The sequence below is a fragment of the Chrysemys picta genome, chromosome 2 (genome assembly GCF_011386835.1).
Source record: "Chrysemys picta bellii isolate R12L10 chromosome 2, ASM1138683v2, whole genome shotgun sequence".
NCBI lineage: Eukaryota > Metazoa > Chordata > Testudines > Emydidae > Chrysemys > Chrysemys picta.
Genome location: NC_088792.1, coordinates 259,521,350 through 259,542,557, shown reverse-complemented (window position 1 = coordinate 259,542,557; position 21,208 = coordinate 259,521,350). Strand labels below are relative to the sequence as shown.

The 21,208-nt window shown below is 42.1% G+C and overlaps 2 protein-coding genes across 18 annotated transcripts in view; one reads left to right on the top strand and one right to left on the bottom strand.

The window, feature by feature from the left end:
* SYBU (syntabulin) overlaps positions 1–9,303 on the top strand; it is a 93,064-nt gene extending 83,761 nt beyond the window's left edge. For 8 of the 11 annotated variants that reach the window (XM_065586029.1, XM_008168288.4, XM_065586033.1 and 5 more), the window contains 4 exons: positions 1,155–1,257; positions 4,282–4,485; positions 6,390–6,539; positions 7,541–9,303. In XM_065586029.1, coding sequence (XP_065442101.1) covers positions 1,155–1,257; positions 4,282–4,485; positions 6,390–6,539; positions 7,541–8,669 — 1,586 coding nt within the window. In that variant the 3' untranslated portion in view covers positions 8,670–9,303. The remainder of the gene's footprint in view (positions 1–1,154; positions 1,258–4,281; positions 4,486–6,389; positions 6,540–7,540) is intronic. The other 3 variants (XM_065586034.1, XM_065586035.1, XM_008168289.4) reach the window with 1 other exon arrangement.
* A 6,228-nt stretch (positions 9,304–15,531) lies between these two features.
* Positions 15,532–21,208, bottom strand: part of EBAG9 (estrogen receptor binding site associated antigen 9) — a 45,314-nt gene continuing 39,637 nt past the window's right edge. For 5 of the 7 annotated variants that reach the window (XM_065586039.1, XM_065586037.1, XM_005287274.5 and 2 more), the window contains one exon: positions 15,532–16,089. In XM_065586039.1, coding sequence (XP_065442111.1) covers positions 15,969–16,089 — 121 coding nt within the window. In that variant the 3' untranslated portion in view covers positions 15,532–15,968. Of the gene's footprint in view, positions 16,090–20,952; positions 21,107–21,208 lie in introns of all 7 variants that reach the window. The other 2 variants (XR_010598957.1, XR_010598956.1) reach the window with 2 other exon arrangements.

The following is a 21,208-nucleotide window of genomic DNA, read 5'->3' as shown; positions in this document are numbered from 1 at the left end:
AAAGCTGTCTTCCTGTAGAGAACTCCTGTGGAGGAGGGCAGTGCACCACTACTTTATCCATCCTTTCTCCTCCCCTCAAGGGCTGAATTCCCCTCCCCAGTGTAGCTGCCAAGCTGGCATGGGAAGGTTCAACATGCACACTTCCAGTTCCTCCACTGACTTGCTACATGACCTTGGATGACTCACCTCTTCCTGCTCCCATTTACCCATTTGTAACTTGGATATAATTGATGAGTTTTTGCAGGGATTAATTAATGGTTGCAAAGTGCTTTGGGATCCAGCGATGAAAGACATGATGTACATAGTAATTTTTCTTCTGGCTGATAAGCTATTATTAAAGCAAGTTGGAAGCTTATTTCCATCCTCTCCCATGGAGCTCGCACATTGGCATCTTTTTTTCATGGCTGTTTGCAGCACTGGGTTTGGATCTGACAAGCCTGAAAAAATCGCCAAGTATTTTTCAGGCGATAAGAGCGTCTTACCTAGTGAACTGTCATACTTCTGGGCTCGCAAAATGGGTGCCATGTGCCTTTAAATAACAGAGTCTGGAAAATGAAAGCTGTAAATCATAGAAAGTTAGTAATCAGATAGTATGGCTTAATACCAAAGAAGCAGCCTAGAGCCAGGCATTGTTATTAGATTACTGTAAAACTGTTTAGAGGTACCTTACTATTTCTCTGTGTCAGATTAAAGCCTGTATGTGGATATCAGAAACAGATGAGCTGATAAGTGGATCCCCTGTCCCCCAGATAAATAATATTTTCCTGTTTAAAGTGTGGAGAATCCAACAGCAGTTGTTTGCGTAGTATGACTGTGCAATTGAAAGAATGGTCAGCAGCCCCACTCAGGTAGCTGTGTTTCCACACAAATGTTTATAGCCTGCTTCTAAAGTGACTTACACAGAAAAGAAGTTGTAATGTTCTGCTGTGTTCTATTGTTGTTGAAGTGTCTGTTTTGAGGGAGCTGTTGAAAGTCTGGAATATATCCACAATTTCTCCTAGAGGGTGTGTTTGAAAACACAGGCTGACTTTTAAAGTTCACATGGGACGGGCAGGGGAAGGATGGTTATGATTCATCATCACTTTTAAAAACAGTATATCAGTCCTTCAGTTAGAATTTCCATCAAGTTTTTACTCTTCCCTTTTCCTTTCCAGGGAGTGAAGCTGATTTTAGCTCTTCAAGCAGCACAGGCAGCATTTCAGCTCCTGAAGTTCATATGTCTGCTGCTGGGAGCAAAAGAGCCTCTTTTTCTCGCAAGTAAGCAATGCAATTTATCTTATACTATGAGTGTTGCTTAGTGGAAGGCCAGGCTTATCCACCACTGTTATACCTTTTAAAACAATTTGGACTACAGTGTGTTCTCCGATAGTACTGATGTTGCTTAGAATCTGTGATCTAGGAGAGAACAAATGTGATATATTTGGAGAATATAAACTGTGATACAGTAGGATCATGTGACCAACAACAGTTCTGTTCATTCATGACATACCTTTGAGATCCTGTCAGCTACATAAAAAAAAAATGTTTAACATAGAAAGAAGGGGAAACAGCTGGGTGTGTGCTTAGTTAAGTGTAACCATTCAAACCAATTGACCTTAACCTTCTGGTCACATCACTTTGTTTTCCTGCTGTGACAAATTGTCAGCTCACCACATGCCTTGCAGGGTCATCATAACATCATTTGTTGAAGGAAAAATGTTGATGCTTGTGTCTTTAATTCCTGTTGCTAAATATCAAGTTCCACTCCTTTGTATTAATAGGTATAAAATACCTGGTCTTGAAAGGTATGTATTAAAAATGCCTTTGATGAAATATTTCTGTAAGTTGCCTCCACGTCACATGTCAGATACAAACCTAGACAAAATTTGTATCCACATCCAATCCGCAGTCTGCAAACATGGTCTATGGATATCTGCAGATTTGCAGGGCTCTAGACATACGCACATTGTGCTGTGCCTACACAATCCCTGCTGCTTACAGTCTTTGAGCAGTCAGGGAGGGTTGAAATTGACAAGACAAAATCCCTGCTCTTTGTGGAATCACAAGACTGAAGCTGGCAGGGAGAGTGGAGGGACAGCATGATTCGCATATTTTCAAGTCACCTGAGCTCATCCATGATCATAACATACCCAGCATGCAGGGATTGGTAGCATAATGCCTAACTGAACGAGAATCTGATCTCTGTCTTGGTATTGGTATGCAAATAAACAACAGCTTAGCTCTGTTCATGCTGTATTTAAGGAGAATAGGTAGCTGCTGCAACAGTGGGGTTTTGTGTTTAACTCAAGTGTAATAACTACATGATTAAATCCTAAACCTACTTTATTTCTTACTAGCAGCATGACCTCTTGTTGTAGCTTTAAATATTCCACGCAAGACACCAGTCTTAATTTGCCCTGAAGTCATGATAAGTCCTTCAAATGCAGCTCTTGGGACAGTCAGGAACTGTGCAGATTCTGGCTTGCAATAAATAAATAAATAAATCAACACATTAGAAATAGTTGTGAGCAAAGAAAATTTAAATAGTCCTTTCCTTTCACTTTTAATTGTTTTAAAATGTTTGCCTTTGCTGTGTTAAGAATTAAAAAAAAAAAAAAAAGAGCAGTTGGACTTAATTGTGTCACATTTAATTCTGTAGCATTTCAGTGACGTCATAACCACACTCCCGCATTTTATTGTAAGCTGCTTATGAAGTCACACAAACCACAGCACTGCCATGCTGGCTTGCAGCACCACCACGCAACCATCTGTTCCATATAAAGTGTTCATTTGCAGAAGAGGGAGGAAACCAGGTCAGACAGTTTTAAAAGGAAAGGATTTTTGCTTCATGAGTTCTGTAGTATTTTCAATGATGTGTAGTATCCTTCTCATTTTCTGGCTGGATTTCTTCTTTTCCATTTCTTTGGAAATATGTTTTCACGGTTTGTTACAATTTAGAGGAACAGCTACCATGTGGGAGAGTGGTAGTGACATTCCATGAAAGTAGCTAGAAGTGTTTACAGACTAAAATGTAACTTTATAAAGAGTTTCCAGAATGTCACAGGTCCTTGCCAGATGCCTGGGTAGTGGCCAGCACTGATCACAGTTGTTTTCAAGCGCAAATAGTGAATAGTTCAGAATGTTTTATTAAGACTGGGGAGGGACATGGAGTGTCCTTGGAGGAAGACTTAGAGGAAGCAGCTGTGTTGTCTTGAAGCTCTCCAGGTACTGAGCTATTTCAGCATTCCCTCAGTCAGGTTCAGACCATATCTAAGTACATCCATAGTTGGCAGTGACAGTTTGAAGTACACTATGCCGAAAAGGCAAAGGAACAGTGCTTCAAGCAAAACTTCTTTTTACTGGCCACTATGACCTCTCAGGCCACCTGCTAAGGATCAAGAAGTCTTGCTACAAGCCTTAATTGGCCCCCAAGGACAGGGGTCCTGCTACAAGCCTGACTGAGGAAGTCTCTTGGTAAATACCAAATTAGACTGCAGTCTTCTAATTACTTGAGTGTAGACCAGAAAACTTAAATGTGCAGCTTGCTAACTTAGATGGGTGTAGTGGGAATGAGGAGAGTAGGGTGGAGTCAGTGGAAACAGAAACCTAAGTATAGAAAGATAGATCTTGTAATTTTCTCTAACCATCTGATTCTGACTAACTGCTTCATGGTCAGTGAAAGATACATGGTACCTGGAGATGATAAAGGCATGTCTAAACTGCAACTGGAGGTGTAATTTTCATCTCAGGTACATGTACGTGTGCTAAAAACAGCAGTGTAGGTGTGGTGAGACAATGGGCTAGCTGCTCCAGGTACAATCTTACCTGAGATCCTAGGTATGTATCCAGGAGGCTAGTCCGACCCACCACCAACCATCCCCATGGCTACGCTGCTATTTTTAATGTGCTAGCTTGATCAAAGCTAGTGAGGGCATGTCTCGAGCTGGAATTTACCCCTCCAGCTCCAGAGTAAAAATACATGGAGATATACCTATCTCATAGAACTGGAAGGGACTCTGAAAGGTCATTGAGTCCAGCCCCCTGCCTTCACTAGCAGGACCAAATACTGATTTTGCCCCAGATTCCTAGGTGGCCCCCTCAAGGACTGAACTCACAACCCTGGGTTTAAGCAGGCCAATGCTCAAACCACTGAGCTATCCCTCCCCCCCTCAGACCTTCTACTCCCCAGCTGCTCTGATTTATTTTATAGAGCATCATGGGGTGACCTTATAGCAGGACATGCTGTGAGTTGCATGGTGCAGTATAACCCAACAAACCTTACTCATTTTGGTTTGCCTTCAGTCGTGGCCCTCATGGACGGAATAATGGATCTTCATCATACAAGTCTGGAGCCAGTCCGCCTACTTCTCGTGAGAAGGACCTATTGTCAGTACTGTGCAGAAATCAGCTGAGTCCTGTTAACATCAATCAGAATTATGGGGCTTCTTCAGCCAGTAGCAGTAACTCAGGTTCATACAAGGGAAGTGATAGCAGCCCAGTTATGAGGCAAGTGCTTGTTCCTTTCTCCCAGTTTTAATTCTGTTATCTTATCCTCACCATTCTGTACTGTAGGATCAGTCCTCTGACTGGAGAATAAAACATCTTGCACCTCAGTGCCACTGTGTAGATTTACAGGCAGGGACTGTGATATTGGTAAAGGGTTAGTCAGGAACGCACTCCATCCTACTTTCTTGGCACCATGGAAACTTGATCACCTGAATGTCACAAGATATATGGTCTCCACTAGCCTAAAGGCTGTATCAGCCAGATTTCACATCCAAGTCTGATGCTTTCATGTAGTAGTACGTGGTTTAGTGCTCTTTGCTCTTGCTTCACACACACAACTCGCATTGACTAAAGAGGAAGTTGAGTGTGGAGTGGATGCAGAAGTTAATGTCTACTCAAGGCTAGATCCACAAAGGGATTTAGGTACCTGACTGACATTTTAAGTGGCTAAATTCAAAATTAGAACTTGAAACATGCCTGTTCGGCTGCTGCCTGTAGACACTTGCATTCCCTCAGCACTTACGTTTCTGCTCATTAAAGTCCCCTAGGAGCCTTCATTTCTCCCACTGGGCAGGTGCACGGCCATCTAAGTCCTGCTGCCTGGGCACCTAGATCACCCTAAGCCCCAGCACTACCCTCAAACTTAGTGTTCCCCCACCTCTCTCTCCTGCAGAGCCTAATCTGGTAGATGGCATTAGTTGAAAGGATATTACAATATCCTAGTGGATGAGTTACTTTAGGAGGAAGCCAGTTCAGACTGTGTGTGTGGTTATGCGTACCTGTGCAGACTGAAGGCCAGATCACAAAATAGACTTAGAGACGCAATGCCTAATGTTGTGTTATGGGATATTCTGGGGTGGGTTTCTCAGTCTGTCTTGTTATTTAAATAAATCCATTGGGCCAGAGCGTGAGTGACTCCATAACCCAGATTAGGGCACTCCCCTGAGAGGTGGGAGACCCAAGTTCAAACCCGTGCTCCTCCTCAGGCAGAGGGGGGGATTTGAATCTGAGGGTCTCTCATTCTGGTTGAGTGCTCTTACCACAGGGATAAAGGTTGCAAAGACACTACCATTGTTTTTTTTTACAAGAAAGGGTTTAGGCACCTAACTCAAGGAGAGGGTTCGCACCTGTGAAACCTGAGCAAAGACCAGTGCCTCTCTTTGGCCCAGACCTAGGCATCTAACTCCCTTTTAGGCCCCATCCCTCTCCCTCTGCATTTCCTATTGTCTAACTGAAGTGGCTCCCAGCTCAGCCTGCTGGCTTTTGTGGCTCTTAGGCATCAAACTCTCCCCCTGCATGGTATAGGGAGCCTAACTTAGGGCTGTGGATGCCACAAGGTGGCAGGGCACGTAAACATTAGACAGTGCAACTCTAAGTCCATTTTGTGATGTAGCCTTCAGGGTGTGCAAGTACACATAGCCACACACAGTCTGAACTGGCTTCCTCCTAGTAACTCATCCACAAGCTGTAGCTATTGTAATATCCTTTCAACTAATACAATCTACTCAATTAACAGTCTGCTTCCTGCTGAATTCCTAACATCATCATAGTATGCTGCCTTGTCTATATTAGTGTCAGACATCTCTGCCAGTGACCTTACTGCACACTTGTAGAAAGCTTTACCCTATTTTAAGTTAGAGAATGTCTGGGTATTTGAAAGTCAAGTCTAGTCTGGTATAATCGCACTGAATCCAAGTACAGTAAATAGCAAAATTCTTATTGAAGGCACTGGCAAATGCCTCAAGCACTATGATTTACCAGACTAAGTCACTAATGTTTACTGTGAGATACCCAAATTGAGTCCACTGTAAAATCAACTTTGTGCCAGTCAGGTTTGGTGTGGAATCCATCCTACCTAGGAAGGTAAAGAGTTGCAGGAATAACACCGGGCATTTTTGTTTCAGACGGTCGGTGAGATATACTTCTTGTGGGGAGAATCATGGCATTAAAGCACCACATCCAGAGCAGTATTTGACCCCACTGCAGCAGAAAGAAGTTACAGTGAGACATCTAAAAACAAAACTGAAGGAATCTGAGAGCAGACTTCAAGAAAGGTACATCGTCTCCCAGAAAAATAATTTAGGGAGAGATGAGATTTATTGAGCAGTTTCCACTAGGGAAAAAATCCTGAAGTTCCTATTCCCTTCTTGACTGCAGTGAGTTTTGACTAAGGAGCTTAGAATTTGTCTGTATCTGATTAAATTAAATTGTTTACAGACATTGCAGGTTTCAGAACCCGTTCCATGAATGCATACAGTATAGTTAACTTTTGGAAAGGAATCAGTGATCTCCTTTGAGCCTGGACTGCTTTATAAATATTTTGAAGGGATATTTTTTAAGTCAGTCTGATATTGCACCAATAACTTTTGCCCATGCAGCAGTTGATGCCTTCAGACTTGTAACTGTGTTTTCAGGGACTAGCTTTGCAAGTGGCTCAAATCAGTTGTCAACTTCAGTCATGCCCAAAGAGTGTATTTCTGCAAATGTGAGAAGTTACTGCACAATATCTTGTCTTGTTCTAAACCTCTTTGTAACAGAAAAAGTCTCTCCCTCCCACAGCAAAAACTCTTTGACAGGAGATCCCGCCTGGTTGTGTTTTGGTTTGTTTTACTCACAATAAAACTATGTAGTGATGTTCTGCAGAAGAGCAACCACTTACATTACACAACAAGAGATATTTCTTTAATTGAGAGGTTTATGGTTTGGGTCTAAATCATGGGACCTTTGCACAGAGGGACTGTGCAGGGGGTGGCATACAAACAAAGACGTGGCATAGATCACTTCTTTCATGCTGCCTCTGGAACTTGCTGTGTAGGCCTGACGTGTGGTTAGGTCAGTGAATCTGCTTAGCAGTGGACCAACTTACCTTGCCATCCATTGTACTCATGTTATACCTCTGCCAGTCCACTGTGAAACTGTATTATGTGCATAGGGGTATTGGTCCAACTTTTTGCAGCATCTTTACATCCTCACCATCCCTATGTAATGGAACTTCTCTGAATGCTTTAATTGACCAAAGAACAGAAGTTTTACAGTGATTTTGCTTTTGCCACAGGGAAACAGAAATAGAAGAGCTCAAGTCGCAGCTGGCTCGCATGAGGGAAGACTGGATTGAAGAGGAGTGTCATCGAGTGGAAGCACAGTTGGCCTTGAAAGAAGCAAGAAAGGAGATCAAACAACTTAAGCAGGTTATTGAAACCATGAAAAACAGCTTGGCTGAGAAAGACAAAGGGATTCAGAAGTATTTCATAGACATAAATATCCAAAACAAGAAACTGGAGTCCTTGCTTCAGAGCATGGAGGTGGCTCAGAGTGGCTCTCTGAGGGATGAGCAGTGTATAGAGTATACATGTGAGTCACCTGGTAAGTCTTTAGGTCCAAGTACAATATATTCCAAAATGGTGGGCAGCCTAGTTATGGAGGACCAAACCATGGAGGACAGCAGGCTGTTGCTCAATGATGATATGGCTAATGGGACTGACTTTTTTGAAGAAATTATTCTGGCCACTACACCTGAATCTGGTGATCCAGCCCTCTTCACTTCCAGTGCTGGGCCTGCTGCCCTAAACCAAAATGCACTTGAAAGGGTCTGTGCTGAAAAAGTAACATCCTCACAGGCAGAGGAGGAGAGCGACAACAGCATGATGATGGAACAGGCCATTCAGACTGATGTGGTGCCATACAGCCCGGATGTGGAGCAGCTCGTTCAGAACATATTCAGATCACAACGTATCAGTTCCACGAGCCCATTTGCTGCCTTAAAGGGATTGGATGGATTTCCTGCTGGATGCTTCAGTGAATCTGCTTTGCTACTGGACTTAAATCCAAGTGATCCAAACTCTGCCATCCTTTTGTCTCCCATGGAGTCTCCAGGTAGCAAGGGGGATGGGAGCGTTAGTGAAAACCGTGTTATGAAAGAACTTGACTTTACAGCCTCTCATGATGAAACATTCAGAAATGTCATTACTGTCTCCCAGGCAGGCATCACGAAAAGGTACTGGAGCAGCAGTTTCCTTGTTGATCTTTTGGCTGTAGCAGCCCCCATTGTACCAACAGTAATGTGGGCATTCAGCACTCAGCGAGGTGGAACGGATCCGATCTATAACATCGGCGCATTGCTTCGTGGCTGTTGCCTGGTGGCGCTACACTCGCTGCGTCGTGCACCTTTCAATATCAAAACCTAAGTGCAGCTGCCCAGTCGTGTGTGCTGGTTGGTGGGGGAAGAATTACAATAGACCATAAAAGTGTGTGTGTATAATGGCAGAGTCTGTCTTTTTGCTCCTGAATATTTGATTTGCACTATATTTAGTTGAAAACATGTTTGTTGTTTGAAACTGAAGGAAGGCTCAGTGACGTGGCGGCTTGGTCCTACTAAATGTACTACACGTGTACTTTAGCAAGCATGCTGTCGCTTTTCATGTGTAGTTTGATGTATTGATTCTTACACTAAAAGCTCATACTTCCAAGGCAGCTTCGGGCACGTATTGTATGTCTGGCTTGCTTAGTGCTCTTGTAAAATATATAATTGCCCTAGCATTCCACTGGTCTTGTGTACAAGGGGACTGTAACCAAAAATGCATTCGTGTAGGTTGTTGGGCATCTTGACTCTTGCTATGTTTGATAAATAGGGGGTGAATATATTTTATGCATATTATTTTAAAGTCTTAAATGAACTCCTATAGTAACCTGCTAGTCATTCAAGCCATGTGAAATACTCTAAGTGTATTGTGAATTAACTTATTTTTTGCTTATTTAATCATGTTTTATTGGAAACAGCAGATTTATAATCACAAATTACAGTAAAGCATGTTACAAGTATGAATTGGTGTTTTATTTTAGCAAAACCCTCACCTGCAATAAGCTATTAAAAATTAGTGCAGCTTTAAGGTTGAACTTTTACACACAGAGGAGGCAGGAGCCCAGTGAATACTCTAGGGCAGTGGTATTCAAACTTCGGGTCGCCACCCCACTATTGGGTTGCGGAATATAAAGCACTGGGTCACGGCGACTCTGGTCAGCACCACTGACCGGGACGTTAGAAGTCCCAGCGGCAATGCTGCCTGACTAGGGCAGGTTAGTCCGTACCTGTTCAGACACCGCGCTGCACCCCGGAAGTGGCCAGCAGCAGGTCCAGCTCCTAGGCAGGGGGGCCACGGGGCTCCATGTGCTGCCCCCGCCCTGAGCACCCGCTCTGCACTCCCATTGGCCAGATACCGGCCAATGGGATCTGGGGCAAGAGCTGCACGGAACTACTTGTGCGCCTCCGCCCAGGAGCCGGACCTGCTGCTGGCTGCTTCCGAGGCGCAGCGCGGTCCGCAGTGCCAGGACAGGCAGGAAGCCTGCCTTAGCACCCCTACTGCACCGCTGACCGGGTGCCGCCGGAGGTAAGTCCACACCCCAACCCCTGCCCCCCAAAACCCAGAGCCCCATCCTGTACCTCAAACCCCTCATCCCCAGCCCCACCCCAGAGCCTGCACCCTTAGCCCAGAGCCCTGATGCCCTCCTGCACCCCAATTCTCTGCCCCAGCCCAGAGCCCCATCCCCCACCCTGAACCCCTCATTCCCAGCTCCGTTGGGTCATGGACATCAACAATTTTCTTCAACTGGGTCGCCAGAAAAAAAGTTTGAAAACCACTGCACTGGGGTACTGTAGATTGGCATTGTTACAACAGCAGAATTTGACCTGGAAAACTTGGTTATGGCTCCCACAGCAGCTAGTGAGATGAAGTGTTCTATATTCAGTCACCAGTCCCCAAGCCACCCTTCCACCTAATCACTGTGGATTAGGTTAACTTTAATCCATTAACATATTTAGAATTTGGCCAAGTACAGTTGCTCTAGGAACCCATCTTGTTGAATTTCTGCACTCTGAGAAGTGTAAAAACCTCATCCTTAATTTTGGATTCCTGCATGTCTTTGCATTGTTTCCCTAGCTTTTTAAAAAAAGCCAGTGGGCCGTAATGAGTTTAGTTGACTTTTGAACACATGCTCTAACATTTGCACGCTGCCATACATGTACATCCGAATGCAAATGCTGTGTCCCCCTCTGTGCACCACTAGAATTGCATGTGCAGATCCTAGAGAGGTAGCATTGTCTGGTGGATAAAACAAACAGAATGAAATAGTCTATGCCTGACTCTGAACCTTCTTGCAGTGAGACCTTACGACATGTAACCTTACTGTTCAGTTTTTCCTTTTGTAAAGTAAATGTAACAGCACTTCCCCATGCCACCTATGTCAGAGGGGTGACTACTGATATTCATGAAGTGCTTTGCAGTCCTTGACTGGAAGGGACTATCACTCGATAAATATTAAATACCCATGGGCAGTGGAATAACTGGCCAACATGTAGGGAAACAGTCCGCAGGCAGGTAGCTCATATGAGAGTTTACCTGGACCGTAGCATTTCCCTGCATTAATAAGAAATTCTGACTGCACCTTATGCTCTCCTAGTAATACCGCTTTCTTAAACAAACCCTCCTCCATCATTCCTGATGCACTAGTGCTCATTCTGGCCTAAGGCCTACCGGAGAAGAGGTGTAAGTGAATGTAAGGGAGTCAAGTTAGTGTAAGTTAATCATCAAGAGGCTGTAAGATGACAGAAATTAAAGCCTTTTCCTGTCTACTCACACCCCATCTTAAATGCTTTCTGTGCTACTCCCAGCTTGGGACCCCCTCCCCTCTTGTCCCCAGCGGCCACCTAACTGGACTGCCTTATACTTGTCACTTACACACCTCTACAAAGCCCACTGTTTTAGTTACACCTGTGCCAACTCCTGCATACCTATGAAATCTAAACAGTAGGATTTCTGCTCAGTCAGGCGGAAACATCAAGCCAAGAATTTCATCTCAGGGCTGAAAAACAGCATGGGAAATTTCACAGGCAATTCATTAAAGGCAGGCTGAAACACCTGTACAGGTGCTCAAACAAACTGATTTCTTAACCCTAAGATTTTAAACAAGCAGAACAATAATTCCTTAATCCTTAGCTATAAGAATGTACTAAAATGAGACTCATGCTTTGTTCACATGGTGATGTAAGGGTATTATAAGCCAAACTTCCTGTTCCAAAGAATGTGGTGTAACGGGCAAGAAAACCAAACCCGGGGCAACAGTTCTGATACAGAAGTTTACCTGGGAAGTCCTGACTTCCCAGGTAAAATCAAAAAGCTCAAACATCATGTGCAGAAATCCCAGGGAGGGATTCAGAGGAGGAAGAGCATGGTTGGCTTGACAGTAGGGGAGTGTGGCTTTAGCAGAGGCATTTTGACTAGACTAGTTGAGAGCAGCAGCAACATGTGGGGAAGTCAGTATAGAAAAGTAGAACAGAAAGAAAGAATCACATTGTAGACTGTAGTAAGATTGATGTATGGAGCAGGCCTGGCCAAGACTAACGAAGAGAAGAGAGAGCAAAAAGGCCAGGACATAAGGAAAGGATGCAGTGGAATATGAGAAACAAGTAGAGTTTGGTATGGGTATGCCTACACTGCAAAAAATACAGCAGAGAGTCTCAGAGCCTGGGTCAACTGACTAGGGCTCCTGGGGCTCCTGCTACAGGGCTAAATATAGCAATGTAAATGTTCCTACTCAGGCTGGAGCCTAAGCCCTACCCTCACTGGGTCCCAGAGTTCAGGCAGAACATCTACATGGCTATTTTTAGTGCTGTCAGGTGACTGGGGCTCTGAAACTCACTGCTACATGATTTTTTTTTTTTTTTTGCAGTGTAGATATACCCACTGGTGATAGAGAAGGTAGGTGGAAAAACAAGATGAGAAATTCAGTTTTGGAGACAGGATGGATTGGAATGGGTGGCTGGAGAGAGATATGAAGGTTGGGGGTAGTGAGGTAGGTACGGTATTTGGAAGGGTCAGCTGATGAGAACTACAGAAACCTGAGGAATACCAACAGTTATGGGACTGCCCAGCTGAAGTAATGAAGAGTTGCAGTAAGTTAGTGTTTTATAATTCATAAGCATTCCCACAAATATTCCTTCCATTTTCAGTTACCTGAATTTATCTTGCGTTTAGCACAGCCAGCCCCAGCAAGTGCTGGCTGCATAGCTGACATGAAGATGATAGATGCAGCCATAGGGTTTTGCACAGCTGCAGAAACAGGATTCTATTGGTTAGGATTAAAAGCAAAAATGAACCACTAGAAGAGAGTTAGTGCACCAATTTACCATGCAAGCTCATACCAGCGTCCAGTACTGGATGGCATCTCTAGTCAGACTTATCCCTTTTATAGCAGCATACTAATACCAACTCCAAGGTAAGAACACACACAGCTTTGTTTTATCTTCTGCACTATTAACAAAGGGTGTGCAGTCTTAGTTTAACACTGTGCTCTTGGACACAGAAAAAAATCCAAGTAATTTAAGGGCTTAGCCATCTTCGATTAAATAAGTAGTGATGGTTGGCTCAAAGGTACTCGCCCAACCTGTAGGAAGAGAGTGTCAGACATGGGGAGCCTTAAGGAAAAAAAAAGAAAAAGAAAAACGAGGGTTGGTAAAGATACGGAGAGTGTGCAAGATCACAGCTGCATAAGGACTATACAGGACTCTCTAGACTTAAAAATAAATAATGCAGTGTTAGGTCCATTGAACTGTAAGTCCACATCTCAAAATTATCCTTTAAGATGTACCCTACATCTTGGTTCCTTTATTTAGATTTTATAAATTGTGGATATTTCAAGTGGATGCCAGTTATATTTGATCTTCGAATGATGAGAAAAACAGAGTAGTTAACTAATTTTATAAAAAGCCAATACCTTAAGAATTAGGAGGTATTTAATATTTCATAATCTTCACCGTAAATAGGATGTGCATGAATTTCTCTCTATTTTAAACATTTTTCCCAAAGTAGTCAATTAGAAATGACAGCAATTTAAGTGATACCATGATTCAGAATACGCAGAATATTTATTCTCTTTGTATAATCTCATTCGCAAAGCAAGACTTCCTATCATCCCCTGTTATTTTGTCAAACACATAAATCAATTCATAGTAAACATTTTTGTTTCCCCGAAAGCGTGTTCAGAGCCTGGGAAGATTCCATTCTTTCTACCCGACATTTTTGGAGGGCACGCTGCCACATACACAGTTCAATCATTTTTAAAGACGTCAAGTGATTCTAACAAGTTTTCCTTTTGCTATAGGTCAGAGAGAAACAGATTCTCTCTGTTAAGCATGAATAGTGACAAGCGTTCAACAGAGTTGTAATGATACTAAAGACCAGACAAACATTTGTTTTCATCTTGAAAGTCAAAATGCATTTACAGCTTGAACCAGCCAAATTGAGCCCAAGCCAAAGCTATGTACTCTCTGCGTTAGTGAGCACAAAAGCCAGACAATTGGCCTGGGAATAATTTTCATGAGGCCACAGCCTTATTATGCCTTTCCTTAGCATCTCCATCACTGGGGCGACGAAGGGAGATGAAGCACTGATGAGAACCTAGATTCTCTCCTGTGCTAAAATCAGTTGGCACAAAGTTACACCAGATGGCTACTACTTCCCCATTCTCATGGCACACTTGCCCTGTCCCAGGAGTGGGTTAGAGTCACCTTTAAAGTTGCTCTAAACTTATGCCAGTTACCAACTATCCCCAAGAAACTGAAGACCAGCTAGATCTGAAGCAATGCAGTGGCACTCCTGTCCCACCATCTTCCTGCCACTCCAACCTTATGGTCAGAGGGCAATTGTCATAGGTACAGAGTATGCTGACTTGACATCAGTTGAGAGCTTCCCTACAGTGGGGGCATTCTTAACCTGTCTTGGCATCTAAGACCTGTCTTCCTATTGCGTCTACAAGACGCCTATCAGTTTTGAGCATTATATACAGAACAGAACCATTGCGTGCGCACACACACACACACACACACACACACACACACACACACACACACACACACACACACACACACACACACGGAGAGGGGAGGTTTACTCCAGTTTCAGGCTGGAAGATAATCCAGTGGGTTATCTGTCCCTCAGATGACAGGTAGCAGAGAGACTGGGTCCAAGAATTAGAAGTGATGTTCATTAGGAAGCTGATCATTTTTAAGAACCTCCTCTTGCCATCAGCAAAAACTGCTGATGTCCAATGGGAGTTTGGCTTTTTGGGTATATGGGAAAGGGTTGCATCAGCCACGCACTGCTTTCTGTGGCTCAGGAGACCATCAGTAGGTTGTATAGGACTGGGCCTTAGCTTTGGCTGTATATATAACATTTTGTTTTGTAGTAAGTTTATCCTGTGTACAAAACCTTTTCAGAAGAATCCTAGTGTACAGTACAGAATGTATCTAACGTTCACCTCCACCTACCACTGAAATGTAGCCATCTTTGGCCCAGAAGATGGCAGCTATTCTGGTTGCAAGAATTAAAGTTTTCAGGAGGAGAAACATCTTCCCCCACCCAATAGATTAATTGGGAGAATGTTTAGGAAGACTGAATACAATTAGCCAAGTTGGAATCTGCTTAGGACAGCGTGGTTAATATCCCATTAATCATATAAATAACCAGATATAGATATAGTGTCTGAACAGCTCACCAATACAGAAAGGTGATTAAAGAACCAATCATTCTTTTTTCCAGTGACATTACATAAATAAATGTGCTCCCATAATAGCATGCAGCATTAAGTCTAAACTGAGAAAAGTATGCACGTCAGACTGATATTAAAATGTGACCGTGACAATCTCATCCACTTGAGACATCTCTGCCTACAATTACAGTACATTCCTCTCTTGGATTGCAAGTGTGACACTGCTGAAAATGGTGTCAGCAAAAAATAAAATCCACTTCATTTCCACCCCTGCTGGTTCCCAACCACAGCAAGCCTGTTTGCTGTTGTTATAAAAAAGGAAACAACTGTATGGATGATAATCAGCTCAACAGAAACATTATTCTCTCTTCAGTATAGGTCAATATCATCTTACATACGAGAATGCAAGCATATTTTTAAAGCATCTTTCCCAACATTTATAAATAAAGCAATTAAGAGTAGAACAGCAAAGGTACATTTTCTGAAATTAAGCACAGAAGCAAAGAATTCTTTAAAATTATTTAATTACATGTTTCAGATAAGCATAATAGATGGTACAGTAGATTTCCCACCACTGAATTATTTACACCCTTTTTTCTTTAAGCTTCAACCATCTGTTAAAGAGTTTATGTCCCCATCATCAGACTGTCACTGCAGCAATCACTGTTCTTGTGTAAGGGGGGTGCTGGGATAGGGCTATTGCAGAAAACATTGTTCCATCAAGGTATGATTTGCAGGGTCGGTGTTTTATTTTTAAGATCCATCTACTAATAGTTCAAGATACTTTATGGAAGAATTCTGGCTTCCAAGATGGCCTGAAGAATGCATTAAAATCAAGCAGTGAGTTGAGTTCTAAAAATACTTAAATCAATACAAATGATGCTTTATGTCGGAAAATTGGAATTCTCCTTCCTGCTGGTACAGTCATCCTAGAACTGCTTGTGTTAGGATAGTTTTACACCAATTTTGTTCTGCTCTTTCTTCATTAGCCTTTGTGCCTCTTTCTCCATTTTCTTCCTTTGTTGTTCTGCTGCTCTCTTTTCCCTTTCTGCTATCTTCTGCTGCCTGCAATTTGAAGGGAGAACATCAGATTCACTCCTTTAGAAAACAGTGCAAGATCCCTTTTACACTGGCTGAAGCTAGACAATTCTTACTTACATGTTTTAAATAAATACTGAACTTCTTACCTCAGGAAAAAAGACTTGTAACTGTGAGCATTAAAGTATACTGAGCCTGCAAGCCCCTTTAGCAATGATGCCTGGAATTGTGTTATTTCTGTGCTCCTAATTAGGCAGCTATCAATTAACCTGCTTTTTGCTCATGCTCAGATTGTTGAAAGAGGGAATATTCTGCACTTTAAGTAAGCTGATGTCCAACTTTGCTTCTGTTAGATCTCTCACACTGCATTTTCCCCAGTGAAGACAAGGGTTATAGATCTTATCTGTTGGCATCTCTGTATCAGAATCCAGTAACTGTTGTACTTTATTCTTGAGCTGTAGGATATCAATCGCTCTGGCTAAGCCCTTGTGTCCCACTTTTAAAAGACAGATACTTTTTTCACTACAGAAATTGTTTCATGGATTTGATCCAAAAAGCCTACTGAATTCGATGAAAGGATTCCCATGGATTTCAAGGGCTTTGGATCAGGCCCAGTATGAACATCTTAACAAGTTGAAGAATTTCATGAGATACAGGAAGAACGTAACTGATTCACTTGCACATCTCTGTGAGACCCATGAGATCACTAGGGAGATATATTTGGAATGAATTGGGGGAGGTGGGGAGGGGGGGGGGAAAGAGTAAAATAATGTAGCAGTCCAAGACACTTGTTAAAATGTTGGTTGGTTTTGTTTTTGTTGTTACTTTTCCATTTTTTATGTACAGTTTTCTATCATGCTTTTAAAGATAATCAAGACTTTGTATACAGATCTAATGAAATTTCTTATATCTCATGCAGTGACCTTTCTTCTAAATGCATTTCTGCACTTATCAGTCCTCCAAACATCCATAGGTACAACTGGAATTAACTAGGCTAAATACAGTTATACAAACAAGCTTCTTAAAAAAAAAAAAAAATCAGTCTGCCTCAGTCTAGAATCAGAACACTCAAAATAAGGACCTGAGATTTCTAGACTGAAGAGTTTGCTTGCTTCGAGTTTCTCTTCTCATTTGTGCCCCAACAGGAGTTTCATTTGTCTGCCCACTCCCTCAATACAAATGCTGGAAAACGTTTTCCTCTCAACATCCTCCTTGAGACACAGACAGACAGGGACTCCTGCCTCGCTTCCTACACCCTCTCTATTGTCAGTCAAGTTCTCATACTTTGAAAGCAGTCTAGACAAACTCCAGCTGCTGATGCAACACCACTTGTTCCTCAATAGTGTCCAAATTTGCCGCACCTCCCAATCGGGTTTATTCTCCACCTTAAACCTGGGCATTAACCATCTTGGTCAATGAGCCAGAATACTAAGGGCTAATCTACCTTTTGAGATTTGTTTTCAGAGTTAAAGAACTAGTTAGAAAGTTAACAAAACTCCGAGCTCCACACAGTAGAGTAACTGAGGGTGTAATTTCCACACTACAATGCACAACTGGATGCTATCACATCTCCCTCACTCTGTATGGAGACAGTCTAAGGACAAGTACAGACTGACTGGGAAATACACATAGCAAATCCATGATCATAGAAAACTGTGTTAGCTGTGAGGTCTTAAAGCTTTGATCAGTGTGTAATTTTCATTTTATAGAAACTGTAAATTAAGAATGTAGTTGGTAGAGTCTACTTTTTCTCAATTGTAATTGGCTAGATTAAACACTGGGATTAAGAGGTTTACCATTACCTACCATTTTTTTTTAAGTTAGCTATTAGGTCACACAGAATAGAATTCAATAGTCCAGATTTCTAAAATATTTTGGGCTTGATTATGCCAAATGCTGAATGCTTAGCTTCCACTGACATTAATGAGCAAGTCCTTATTCACTTAAAAATATTATCATGTCAAATTAAAACAACAGACATTGATCAAAACCACCAGACCTGAGAACCCTCAAACTCTGGATTAGAACATCACTGCTCAGCCCATCTTTAATTTAAAGCAGTATGGCCTCTGTATCAGGTTGCCACTGGGATAGAAATTAAAAAGAAAAAGAAACCTCAACCTATTCCACCCTGTCTATCCCTGAAGGCAGCATCTTCCTTCTATTGTTCTCAGAGCCCAGGCCATCACTGTTTGAAGGATTTGTTCAAAGGGTCAGCTCTCTGGTTGCCATGAGCACACAAAAATCATGTAATTTGCTAGAGAAACAAGATAGAATTTGTTCATTTTATTTCCCCCCCCCCGGTTAAATTTTCCCAGGAGTGGGAGGTGAGTGGCACAATAACAGTGACTGAATTCATACTCCAGAGAGTGAGGGATTGACGCCATCTTCTGTATTTGATAAGCAATAACAGACAGACAGGTAAGGAGGATCCTGGATCCAGTATTATTCCTTGCTTTTGTTAATGATGGTGGCATGGAATATGCTATTTAATATGTACACAATAAATCTGCCATCTTTCTTGCAAGTTTTCTGAAGGGTAGGATTAAAACATGAGAGTTTTGATGAACTGGAAGATAGGGTAATATCAAAAATAAGATTCAGTGATAGCAGAGCAGTTCATGTTGGAAAGAATAAGAAGAATGGGGGAATAAGGGCTGTGCAGTGGGGAGGATGTGAGGTTTTCAGTGAATAATAAATTAATCCATCTAAATAAAGAATGCATACTCACAGAAGTCCAATGTTATTTTAATTGCATAGGCAGAATCAGAGAGAAAGTTGAGGGAAGACTAGATCATGTAATCTGAACTCCTGTAGAACACAGACCATTACATTTTATCCAGTTATCCCTGTAGGGTCCAATAATGTGTGTTTGGCTAAAGCATAACTTCCAGAAAGGCAGTCAGTCTTGATCTGAAAACATCAGGAGATGGAGAATGTACCCCTTCCCTTGGTTTGTTCTAATAGTTAAATCTCTCTCACTGTTAAAAATTTGTACCTCATTTCTAATTTGAATTGGTCTGGCTCCAGCTTCCAGCCATTGGTTCTTCTTGTGCCTTTCTCTGCCAGACTAAAGAGCCCATTAGTACCTGGTATTTCTCCCTGGGAATGTTCTTGTAGTGTCCCTCTGAAGTGTCCCTAATCTTTGTTTGCCAGAAGCTGGAAATGGGCGACAGGAGATGGATCACTTGATGATTACGTGTTCTGTTCATTCCCTCTGAAGCACCTGGCATTGGTTACTGTCAGAAGACAGGATACTGAGTTACATGAACTATTGGTCAGCCCCCGTATGGCCGTTCTCGTGTTCTTGTATACAGCAATAAAGTCACCTCTCAATTTTCTTTTTGATAAACTTAACAAATGGAGCTCTTTACGTCTCTCACTGTAAGGCATTTTCTCCACTCTTCAAATTATTTTTTGTCTCTCTGTTCTGCATCCTTTCCAATTTTTCAACATCCTTTTTAAAATGGACACCAGACCTGCTTGCAGTATTCCAGCATCAGTCTCACCAATGTCTCATACGGAGGTAAAAATCACCTCCTTACTCTTACTCCCATTTATACACCCAAGGAACACATGAATCCTTTTGGGCACAGCATCACACTTGGGAGCTTGTGCTGACTTGCTTGTCCATTATAACCCCTAAATCATTTTCAGAGTCTCTGCGTTCCTTGAGGCAGTCCCCCATACTGTAGGTACAGCCTGCATTCCTTGTGCCTAGATGTAGGAATATCACAAACATGAAGGCAGCTATTCTGTCCTACATGGGCCAGCTTAGGAATCAAGAGAAGAGAGATGAACATGTGCTTCTTTGAGAAAAGACTGAGGCAGGCATGAAAATTGTCTGCATATGTGTAAAAGATGGTTATAAAGAAGACAGGAATCCATTACTTCTAGTCACTGAGGCAGAACAACTAATGGGTTTAAGCTTCAGGAGGATTACTAACAACTATTAGGCAAACTAACTTAGATCAGCTGAACAACAGATGTGATGTCAAGGGAAGCCGTGGAGCTATTCACCATCAGTCTTATACACTAGTACTCTAAATCCCAAGGGAGTGCCAACAGCCTGCATCAAGGACATTTATTTTACTATCGGCAGCTTTCCCTCATCTTAAATAGCAGACATGCTGCGTGGGTTTCACAGCAACAGCCTACTACTAACCCTGCAAAAGGAAATTCTGGCGCAGTGATTTGGGTGGGAGAGAGAGGGAAAACAAAAGGCTGCATGTGAAGATACCACCTATGCAAATAGTTCATACATGTAAAAATAATGGTATTTATCAAAGTCTCATGTGGAACTAAATATTTAGCACTAACAAGAGTTAATGGCAGCACTCAAAGGCTTAGTAATCATAACTACTGCCAACAGTTCTTATGCTCTCTCTTTAAACTGCAAGCTACACAGTGAATTCCTGCCTGCACTAAGATTCTTAAGTGGTTTACTGCACCCTCTGCTGGCTAACCAAGCCATTTTTGTTTTGTAGACACCACACATGCAACAACATGCATGACGAAAAGGAGCTCTCATAAAGATGCACACATCAGTGGTGAATTATTGTCACCATTATATCTCCTGTGATATTATAGCTATATCAACTGGGTTTGCTGTAGTAAGATACAACTTTTTGCTGCTGTTTTAAGTTTACAGGTCAGTATCTAGAATTTTAAATATTCTCTACTAAAAGAGCTTAAATGGTGGTGAAAGATCAAGCTAGTATAAAACTAGATATGGTATGTAGGGAAAAAATATTTAACAACTGGCTCTTCAATTTACCAGAGAAAAGTATAACACGATCCAGTGGCTGGAAGTTGAAGCTAGACAAATTCAGACTGGAAATAAGAAGTAAGTTTTTAATACTGAGAATAATTATCATTGGAGCAACTTACCAACGGTCGTGGGGGATTCTCCTTCATTGAAAATTTTTTGAATCAAGATTGGATGTTTTTCTAAAAGATATGTCTAGGAATTATTTTGCTATTATGGCCTGTGTTATATATGAGTCAGACTATATGATCACAGTGGTTCCTTCTGGCCTTGAATCTATAAAAAGGTTAAAGAAGAAACAGAATCTGTTTGAGGCTAAGTTTGTTCCATTTCTCATTAATACAGTGCCCACAACCTGCCAGAACCAAATCTGGATGC